Source organism: Mandrillus leucophaeus, unplaced genomic scaffold (assembly GCF_000951045.1).
Source record: "Mandrillus leucophaeus isolate KB7577 unplaced genomic scaffold, Mleu.le_1.0 Scaffold232, whole genome shotgun sequence".
Classification (NCBI taxonomy): domain Eukaryota; kingdom Metazoa; phylum Chordata; class Mammalia; order Primates; family Cercopithecidae; genus Mandrillus; species Mandrillus leucophaeus.
Window position 1 is genome coordinate 531319 of NW_012102388.1, and position 11713 is coordinate 543031.

Below are 11713 nucleotides of genomic sequence, written 5' to 3' on the forward strand. Positions count from 1 at the left end.
TTTTTTTTGCTAATATAATTAGCAGAAATGATATCTAAGAGTTCTGAAAACAACATCTTGGTCTGTTGTATCCCTAATGCAGAAGTTATTAAAACAAACTTGAATGGAAATACTTTGGACAGATTCTAAATTTAAACATAATGGGGAAACTTCATTATCTTTGATACAGGCTCGGTATACAACTAATGTGATTCATCTTGTACTCTGGGAAATTTACATTTAGACTCTGGAAATAAAAGCTTCCTTCATGGTCTAAGAGGACTTGGGTATGTGTGCTGCATATACTACATAGGTGTTTTAACAATCTAAAAATGATGAAGGTTCTGTTGATTATTTCAAAGTGTGTGCACATGTGTGACTGTATTTGATTCTCACAATAGTCCAGTGAAGGCTGGCATTGTTATGCCAATATTACAGAAGAGGAAGTTGCTTTTCTCTCTGGTCATCTGCCAGACAGACATCACTGCGACACACAGCATAAAAATGAGAACTAAACATCAGATTTTCTGGATCTCACATTTATGTTCTTCCCACTCTCTCTGCAGAATCATCATTCAGATGGTAATAAATACAACTGTGGTAATCCATAGTCAATAGGGAGGATATAGAAACTATTTAAGGCATCATAAATCACAGTTGCCCACGAAAGGAAAGTCATGCCATTTTGATGACTTCATACCACTGTCTCAGGTTTGCTGATACTCAGATTCTGGGCGTTAGAAGAACTGATTGTTTCAATTAGTGGATGACAGCCTGCTGGAAAATTAACAAGCATTTCTTTAAGTTTCTAACATACACAGAACTGTTCTGATACAGTGCTAATGTGAGTTCCCCACCCTATTACATTGTACTGCAAATTTCTAAAGGATCCTACTAAAGTGAAGGAGGTTAGTGAGGTACTATGCTTTTTTCATCATTACTGAAATTCCCATATGTGTATTCTTTATAAATTGATGAAATAGAGGCTGCTGGTTGCCCCACTTCCCCAGGCTGCAGTTCTGTTTTATTTTTTATTTTTATTTTTTTTCTTCCTTAAGACAAAGTCTTGCTCTGTCGCCCAGGCTGGAGTACAATGGCATGAGCTCGGCTCACCTCAACCACTGCCTCCCAAGTTCGAGCAATTCTCCTGCCTCAGCCTCCTCAGTAGCTGGGATTATAGGCACACACCACCATGCACAGCTAATTTTTGTATTTTTAGTAGAGATAGGGTTTCACCATATTGGCCAGGCTGGTCTCGAATTCCTGACCTCATGATCCACCCGCCTCGGCCTCCCAAAGTGCTGGGATTACAGGCATGAGCCACCACGCCCAGCCTCTTCTTTCTTTAGAACAGAACACTGATTTTGAACTGGGCACACTGCTGGTAATAAATTATGTTTCCTACTTTCCTTTGAAGTATGGTTTGGTCATGTGATTAAATTCTTATCAATGAGATGCAAGAGAGAGAAATAGGGTTGAAAAGAGCTTCCAGGAAGGTTGTCTAAAAAGAGTCAACCCAGTTAAGAAGACCTTTTTCTGTCACTTTTCTTTTGCCTGCAATGACTGACACTCCTGAAGCCATCTCGATCTATGAGGATGTAAACCCTCCATTCACATGGTGTTGAAGAAGGAAAGGGTCCTGAGACCCCAGTGATACCGGAGAACTGCCATTCCAGCCGTGGCCAGCCTTAAGCTTCTTTTATGTGAGAAAGAAAAAACTTCTGTCTTGTTGAAGATACTCCCATTTGTTTCCGAAAACAGTCTATTTAAGGCCGGGTGTGGTGGCTCACTCCTGTAATCTCAGCACTTTGGGAGGCCAAGGCAAGTAGATTACTTGGTCTCAGGAGTTTGAGACCAGCCTGGGCAACAGGGCAAAACCCCGTCTCTACTATATAAACAAAAATTAGCCAGGTGTGGTGGTACACGCCTGTAATCCCAGCTACTTGGGTGGCTGAGGCAGGAGAATCGCTTGAACCCAGGAGGCAGAGGCTGCAGTGAGCCAAGATCGCACCACTGCACTCCCACTTGGGCAACAGTGTGAGACCTTGTCTCAGGAAACAAAACAAAATGAAACAAAACATTTGTTTGAAAACGAAATGTTAATTACCAAAAATGTAAAATCAGTATTACAATGAACAAATAGATAATTATGAAAATAGATTAAATTTAGCTATGCATCCTTGCCTATCTATAATGTATCGATCAGCTAAGGATAGAAGCTTTAAAGAGATACTAGCCCTTAAAAGAGATGAACTTCTCTTCAATCAAGTCTTGCTGGAGAACTTAAATAAATGTAAGTTTCGTCATTCAAGTATATTTAACCTCATTTCTACGTTAACACCTAAAATCATTTACATATCAACTGTGGTGAGTTTTGGGAAACACTTATCTATGGAGAGAACTACAAGGAAATGATAATATGTGGCTTTTGTTACATATTTATCTAAGTTAACATAGGAGTATAGTGAGCAAGATTCTGAAAATGCAAAATGCAATTTGATGGACATAGCACAATTGGTTATCCTGCAGGCAATGCTTAGTCAAAACAGATCTGATAGCTGTGATAGCATTCATAAATTCATATTGTTATGATCACATTCTCAGCAACCTAACTTCTTCAAACAGGGAAGGATGCATTTCAACTTAGATAAGAGATCTTTCCTCACTCCTGGTGAGTTCACCACTAGCTCAAAAGTGTCTCCTTAATCCATAAAATTAAACCTGTCACAGTGACTTAACTTCATTAACGCAACTTCTTGATCCATGGCAAATTATTAGCAATACCAAATCTATGACTCTCAAGCTAATTAAGACTGCTTCTTTTGCATTATGATGATCAGATTCTGACTTTTAAGAATAACTGGAAAACATTCAAAGAAGGTAGGAGGAAATTATAAAGCAAAACAGCTTCTGAAGCAAAACCTACTAATATTATTAAAATGTCTACTCTATAATACATTTTCCAATTATCCTTAAGAAAAACACATCTCGTCGCAGTCCAACACTATCTGTAATCATGGAGCATGATTTTTCTTTAATTCTCCAAAGGCAGAAAGAAGTAAAATGAACAGTTTTAAAGCTAGGATAAAAGTTGAATATAGGAATGAATACATCATATTTTTAAAATCTCTATTTTAGTCGCAGATGTCTTATGAAATAGGTAATACATGCACACAGCAAAAAAAAAAAAAAAAAAAAAAATCAAACAGTTCAAGTGGTTCACTGTAAAAAATAATTTACGTTCAGCCTTTTCCCCCAGCTTCCCAGTTGTCTTTGTAGAAATCACAGTTGCCAGTCCTTTGTGTAGACTTCTTGGGACATAGTCTGCTCACAAAAGTACCCTTCTCTGTACCCAAATGCTGCCTCACTATACATGCAGCTATGCACCTTACCTTTTGAACAAGTATACAGAAAACCACTAAATATGTGTGCATACAGATTTGTATCATAATACATATATACTAGAGATATGGTCTAATTCTAGAACAAATTATCAAATTGAACAAATATTTATAGACAGCCCACTGTGTGCCAGACACTACTGTATGGGCTGGAGCATAGCTGGAAAAAGACCTGCTCCCAAAGCTACAAGACTTCCATTCTAGAGCTTCCTCATTAAGCAGAGCCTTCCTAGCTGCCGTGTAAAATCCCTACATCAACACATATGTCTATCAACAAAAACCTGTAAAATGTACATCTATATACATGCATGCATTTGCATATCTGTATCACATATATATGTTCTATATGCTCATATGCTGTATGCATGTACACACATATAACATATTGTGCATGTGTGTATCTGTACGTGTATAAGCTTTTTCCATCATCCAGACCCATAGTATGAGGAAACATATCCTGGCCTCCAGAAGACAAGAAGAAAAAAGATAAAAAAGGAAACAGAAAACTGGCATCAGAATCCACCAAGAGATAAGGAATGGTCTTCATTTAGAATGAAGAATTAGGGCTTTTAAAAGAAGAGCTTTATATTCTATTCAGGGTACTTGTTTCTTAAAGAAGATACTGACACAGATGAAAAAAAAAATGGCAAACACCATGCATTTCTGCATTTGGATGTGCTCTGAATGTGCTGAGATTCTGGAAGCCCCCGGAAATATAAAAAGGCAGCTGACATTTCAATGGGAAGGAGGTACCACTGGGTCACCCATGCTCTCTCTCTGTGTCCAAGATGAACTGAACTATTTGTCAGAAATTAACAATAAAAAAGGCATAAATATTTTCTAATGGTTCAACGCCCTCAGCCTCTCATAGACAAGACTAACTACTGCTTCTACTAATACATAAAAATAGATGGCAAAAGAAATCACAAGAGAAAATAAAAGTTCATTGGTTGAGATTCTTTCCCCTAAATTTATTCTTTTCTTCTGATAAAGAATAAACACATCTATTCATCCACCCTCTCATCCATTCACCTGTTCATCCATCCATTTGCCCATCCATCTATCCATTCATCCATCCATCTACCCATCTGTCCACCCATGTGTCCATCTATGCCAATTTTTGCTAAGTACAAAACACAAAAGAAATCTTTTATTGAGATAGCACCTTATTTCCAAATTATATTACTGGCACAGACGTGTTTCAATGTGTGTATCTGTAAGTTCATCCAGGTCACCAGTTTGGCACACTATCACTACAGAAACATATCACTACATAAATATCTAGGACTGAACTCATATACAGATTTTCTCTTTTCCCCCTTATTTGCTGTACAAGCAAATCTCCAAGAATAAAAAGGAAAGGCCCAAACGAGAGCTGCTGATAATCCAAAATCCTAAAAACCAACGCTGAGCAAAGAAGCACAGAAAGGAATCCAGATCAAATCATCCCCACATTGGTCTCAAATGCTCCTTGGTAATAAGCCAAAAAAAATCATAATAGTTGTCAGCTCAGATTCATGAGCTCCCTGCTAGAATAAATAATAAAAAATAAGGATATTTTCCAAACACTGAGCTATGAAGTTTAAAAATGCACTCCAGAAATAATGCCTGGCATACCGGAATTCTTCCTTTCGTTATTGTTGAAATTTTCAATAGTATCATGAGCATAAAGCAACATACAGGTGACAAAAATATGTGACCAGACTAGGAAATCCCCTGAGCCACACATGAGATTTCAGGAAAGTGCAATTAAACAAGAACGACTGAGTTTCAAGCCTCCCTTTGCCCAGCTGTGAATTGGTTGTTTCTAATTTGGTGGCTATCAGAGACAGATTCAGGTTTTAATTTCTCCCTAGAGTAATCCACAATTCCCTGCAATTCTACTGCAGATAGTTCACTGTACCATCAGAAAATGCCTGCCCATGGATACCATCACATGCATTATATTTAAATATACACTGCAAACGTGGAATGCACTCATGTGAAGAGAGACGTATAGGCTCTGGTTTCTAACACTTGCAAAATGGGCCATTTTATGAGACATGCAGAGTTTCAGTTCATCTAATAACATGGACTAGAAAGAGGTCATGTTGAAGAGGAACATGGTTTGTGGGTCAATTCCATCTGCAGGGTACAGTCCTTGCAGGTGACACGGTGCTCTGCCGGGGTGTTAAGTAGGTCCGCTGTGAATAATAGCCCATCTTTCCCAAATGAAGGCTTCCATTCATCTTACCTGGAGGCCCTGATAGAATAGATGACACACGCCAAATGCAAACCACAGTGGAAATGGTTGTTAGCAATCCAGGAAAAAAAAAAAAAATGAGGCCACATTTGCAGCTGATCTGAATATATTGGAGGCCAGCTGGGACTCACCTGTTTTCCGAGCCAGCCGATTTCTTCTGACAAACGATGACAGCTGGTGCATACTTTCCAGTATAATCCGTGCGCTCCCTGACATCCCAAATGGAAGGGCTGCTGGCTCGCACGCCGATGATGTTCACGCCTTTCTTCACCTTTGCCCTGTTGGAGACAGCACGTGTGGGTCTGAGTCAGCTCTGGGGAATCCCCGGGTCATGCTGGTTCTGGGAACACGGGGAGCTTAATTGCTCACCGTTGCCTTGCAGGTGTAAGCTCATGTATACTAGGATTTAAACACAAATTTGCAGTCGCCTTCCAATCCATCTCTCCTAATTTCTTTCAGCTTTTCCTGCCTTTAATAAAGAGCTAGAGATGGTATATGGATAGCCAGCAAACATTAGTTACAGAAAGAAACAGAATATCGTTGCACTAGCCTGTGTCTTTAAATAAAGCCAAAGCCAGACACAAGCACAAAACTACCTGAAACCCCTTAGCCTGGCCAAACTCAATAGAAAAAGGCAACTAAAGTGCAAAAGTAAAGATTGAAATAAGAACACACATTCACTGAATGTCTCCCAGTGCCAGGCACTGATGGACATTTTGTCCCTATTACCTACTCTTCCTAGCAAGGTTCCAAGCCCAAAATGAGGCTGAGGTTCAGATAGGCGAGGGAATAATGATTCCCTCAAGTGATCCACCTGCCTCAGCCTCCCAAAGTGGGAGCTACTGTGCCCAGCCCTGTTAACTTTTTATAATCTTGTCTTCTTACTCTATGCTTTCCATTCCATATGTTCTTTCCAACTCAAGTTTCTAAAAGAAACACAGAATAATGAAACCCCATCTCGACTAAAAATACAGAAATCATTTGAGGGTGGTGGTGTTCTCCTGTAGTCCTAGCTACTTGGGAGGCTGAGATGGGAGGATCACTTGAGCCTGGGAGGCGGAGGCTGCAGTGAGCTGAGATCGACCCACAGCACTCCAGCTTGGGTGATAGAGTGAGATCCTGCCTCAAAAGAAAAATAATAATAAATAAAATATAAAATAAAATGCAAACGGTTTGATTTTTATTTACAAGCTAGCCTAGAAGTTTGAAAAAGATAATATTTCCTGCTGTGTTTTCTCTTAGTCCTTCAGTGGAAAATAGGAAAAGTCCTGAAGCAAAAGTACCAAGGGGAACCTGGAGCACGTTGATGGTACCTGGGCAGAAGAGGACGGTGGGGGCGGCCTACGTGGAGTTCCTCCAGACTCGCAATCACTGTGCCTACACAAACATGCAGACAAGGCAATGGTGCCACAGCCTAGACCTCAGAACCCCTCTCTGCCATGCCAGAGGAGAAAGTGAGACCACTTCCTGCTATTAATATTAGGGACAAAAGGTGAGGAGGAGATGACAGTCGTAGGACCAGGGCTTCGAGAAAAAGCAGGACATGTCTGTCCCTAACACCGAGAACAGTATTTCCCATGGAAACAGTTTTAAAATGTAGTGTGCAGGAAAGACCTGAGGCCACAGGCTTGAGACGGCCCTCCTTAGGAAAGCCTGCTTGCAAGCGTGGCTGGGAACTTGGATTTGGGGAGAGTTCCCTCCCTTTTCATGGTCAGAGGGGCTCACGCTGCCTAGACTGGGCAAACGAGGTGGTTTATGCTGGACACTTTCTTATCTTCTGGGAGCGTAGAATTTTGGTATGTGCCAGGCAGAGGGTGCCCCCATGAGCAGTCCCCCAGTGAAAACCCCGAACTCCTGGGCTCAGGTGAGCTCCCCTGGCAGTGCTGTCCCAGCTATGTGCTGGAGGAATTGGAGGAATTAAGTGCATCCTGCAGGACTCCACGGGGAGAGGATTCCTGGGAGCGTGAGCCTGGTCTCCTCCCCTGTGCCTTTTCCCCCTGCGGACTGTGCTTTGTGTTCCTTGGCTAATACATCAGAGCAGTGATTCTCACCACATGCTGAGTCCTGTCCGTTCTAGCGACTCGTTGGACCTGGGGGTGGTCTTAGGAACCCCCAGCACATATACTGATTTGGCTGGTCCACAAAGAGAGCAAGAATTGCTTCTGAGGTGTGGCCCTACTGCAAAAGTTAGCATTTTTAGAAAACAATCATCACGTATAACATTATTTCTATGGGGGAAAATACATATTTTATGTTTTAAATAATCATTGTGCATGCAAACACTTTGAATGCAGTCGTTTAAAAATTGGGAATTGCATGGAGATGCCAAAAAGCCATCTGACCTTTCTGGATACTCAGGTGAGACACTCAGCAAACAGTTACGATTCCTGCCTTGCAGAAACTCATTTAAATTGTAGGCAACCAAGACGTGGTAGCGAACAAAAGTGCAATCCGCTGTGGACAGCTACTATTATATTAAGATGAATTCTAAAGGCTGTCCCAATTACTCTGCAGTGGAATTTTATTGAATCAACATTGCTTTAAATAAATAGGTCATCAACCTGGCTGTGACAACCTTTTCATTATACAGGAGATACCAGCACATAGGCCTTTTCTGATATATAATGGGCTTACATGTTTTTCTGAAATTTTATTCATAAGTAGGCTATTTGGAATTCAGACGATGTTTCTCCAATGAATCCTTTTCAAGTGCTTAAGAAAGGACACGGTGGCTTGTTTAACCCATGGAGTATCCAGCATTTGTTGCTAATAATTCTACAGTCGTGAATGAAGCTATCATCGGTAGCATTATTTCTGCACAAACGTTTTTTCCTAGAATTTTATACAGGACACTGGGAATTGTCTTTCAGAGACACAGAGCATTTTCATAAGAGAAGACACATTTCTAGGGCATGTTTTAGATGTTCGGAATTGGAGAAGGCATACTCACTCAAGAAGTATCCTTGTGTGTGCATATCAAGTAAAATGCATGCAATAAACCGGACAGTCATTCTTCCGAGATGTAGACACGGTATTTACTGAACACAGTGTGTGTTGGGTTAATAATTTTGAAGCACGAATCTCAGAGCTGTCAGTGGCACCATTTGGAACCATTCAAGTAGTTCCTAGAACACATGCCACGGGGCTCCACTGGGTCCAAACCGAATGCTGGTTTCTCCCGTTATGACAACTGAGTTACCTACATTCATTAATGGAAGTTTTATAACCTACTTGTGGTTCAATAAATACAGGTTACACTGACAGCCTCATTACACAGAGATAAACACAGCACTTGATTTCTGAAGATAATTTGCTGTAGATTTATTCTTAATAATATATCTATGCTGATGGGGGAAAGCCGTAATTTTCCCCATAGTATGCACATGCACTGTGACTGGGTATCCACAAAACCTGCCTGGGGTTAAGGGTATATTGTGTTTTTAAAACATAATAGAACTGCAGGGACTGTGTATATTTTATATACATATATATATAAATATATATGTAATGTGTATATACATATATGTATACATAATGTGGAATATGTATATATTATAAACACACACACGCACAGTTTCAAGTACAGCATCCAGGGTTCAGAAATGTGGTGCGCAGTCTGTCTCTTATACACATCTAGATGTGTATAAGAGACAGCATTTGGGTTGATTCCAAGTCTTTGCTATTGTGAATAGTGCTGCAATAAACATACGTGTACATGTGTCTTTATAACAGCATAATTTATAATCCTTTGGGTATATACCCAGTAATGGGATGGCTGGGTCATATGGTACATCTAGTTCTAGATCCTTGAGGAATCGCCTATAACTTCTAAAGTCTCTGTGCTCATGACCATCCCAGCCAAGGGAAAGAGGGAAGAGCAGTAGACCAGAGCCAAGGATTTCCTCTTAAGCGGATGAGGTGGGCATTGCATGCCCAAATTCACTCACCTTCCATTGCAAGGAGCCTAGTCTCATGGCACACAAGGCTGCAAAAGCAGCGAGTGCTGGGAAGTCAGTCTTTACCTGGACAGCCATATCCTCACTGTGGCCCTGTCACTATGGTGGAAAGAGAGATGGGTTTGGGTGGAGGATTTGCATCTCCCTTCACCACAACCACCAGGGGACTCCAACTGCTGGGAGGTGTCAGCCTCCTAAAGACTATAAATTTGAGTTCATTCTCCAAATCGCTGTATGCAGAGACTTAGGCTGAAGGCAACATTGCCCCAAAGAGAAACTCCCTACTTACGCAATCTTGTCAGTGGAAGTGTTCTTAATATGCAACCTGAATACAGGCATATTCATGTATGAATTTCACACTGGGGCTATTGAACTAATACAAATGTGTGCTATAAAGAATGCATAGGGACAGAAAGCAGATTGATGAGATAAAAGTGGAATAAAGGGGAATTTCAGTGTTTTGTTTGTTGGGAGATTTATTTAAGATTTGTGTGTGTGTGTGTGTGTGCGCGCGTTATTAAAAAAAAATGAAAGAGGAAGAGAGAGCAAAGAGAAAGGAAGGGGGATGGGGAGAGAAGTTTTGCTATATAGGGTTCAAAGCCCAAGAAGAGAAATTTGGATTGTGTGTAAGTCTCAGGCTATTTGTTCATAAGGAACATAGTCCTGTTAGAAACTATTACTGGCTAATCAGCTATCCGCAGGCTAATATTGGCCTTAATCAATAACTGACTGTAGAATTTCAGGGAATTGGAGGAAGGAAGACAGGAAGAGATCAAACTTCTGGACTGCTTCTCTCACTTCTGAAATGAAAGATTTGTCTACATGTTTCTCCCCCAGAGATTCATATTGCCACATAGTCTCTGAGTAGATCAAACCCTGGTAAAACCTGATATCTCCATTTTCGAGTCCCATATAGGCTCAATCTATGGAACAATACACAGTGTGCACCCACCAAAGGGTGCCACACACTTACGCATGTAGATTTAGTGATGGCATTCTTCCCAGTTAATTGATGGAAACGTGCCCTTTTGGGTCACAGTAGAGCTTTTTTGAATTGCTCCTTGTCTCCTTACTTATTTTCTCTCATTAATAGTGTCAAAGCATAAAATTAGCTTCATTTTTTATAGGTCGTAGCTGTATTAACATATTTTGAAATCATTCTTGGCTTCTAATTTCCGGTTGACCAGAAAAAAAAATTATGACAAAGCCACTTTCCACTAAATCTACATGTTGATATAGCACTTAACATTTTGCTTATATGATGAACCACTTCCATCCCCATCTGGACGTCTTGGCCCTGCCCTCACCAACAGTTACATGGATATGCCTGCTTACGGTGCCACTGTCAGTATTTTAGGAATCATGTCCCACTTTTCACTTTAGGAGACACTAGGCCCCTCTTTCTATTACTGGAATATACTTTGCTAAGTCTCCTTACTTTGTGACTATTCCACTATAGCCAGTTAAAGACCAACAGTGACGCAGAAGAAAGAGCTAAGCCTAGTTAAAGTAACAATCTGAATGATATGGTTCCAACTTCTTTGTCATGAACCCCTATCAGTAAAATATTTTCATATGCGGCCAGGCGCGGTGGCTCATGCCTGTAATCCTAGCACTCTGGGAGGCCGAGGCGGGCAGATCACCTGAGGCCAGGAGTTCAAGACCAGCCTGACTAACATGGAGAAACCCTGTCTCTACTAAAAATACAAAATTAGTCGGGTGTGGTGGTGTATGCCTGTAATCCCACCCAGCTACTCAGGAGGCTGAGGCAGGAGAATTGCTTGAACCCGGGAGGCGGAGGTTGCGGTGAGCCGAGATTGTGCCATTGCACTCTAGCCTGGGCAACAGAGTGAAACACTGTCTCAAAAAAAAAAAAAAAATTCATATGCAACCTTTATATAGGTTTGTATGTTTCTAAACTTTACAGTTGAACCATGGGGTTGGACTATTGAAATAATGTGTGCTACAAAACATACATACAAATGGATTAAAAATAATAAGTTGCCCAGTCCTGATTTTAGTTCATCCTCCAATGAATCATTTTGCATTCCCCTTAGGATGTCTCACCTCACGTTAAAGGAGGCCACTCGAATCCCCTAGACCCTTTAATTCCCAAGAACGGGGGGCATGACACA

The 11713-nt window shown here is 40.8% G+C and overlaps 1 protein-coding gene across 1 annotated transcript in view; it reads right to left on the reverse strand.

Moving 5' to 3' along the window:
- The window catches only part of TMEM132D (transmembrane protein 132D), a 902502-nt gene that overhangs the window by 504642 nt on the left and 386147 nt on the right, over positions 1-11713 (reverse strand). Inside the window, exon 3 of the mRNA XM_011981941.1 lies at positions 5754-5900. Coding sequence (XP_011837331.1) covers positions 5754-5900 — 147 coding nt within the window. The remainder of the gene's footprint in view (positions 1-5753; positions 5901-11713) is intronic.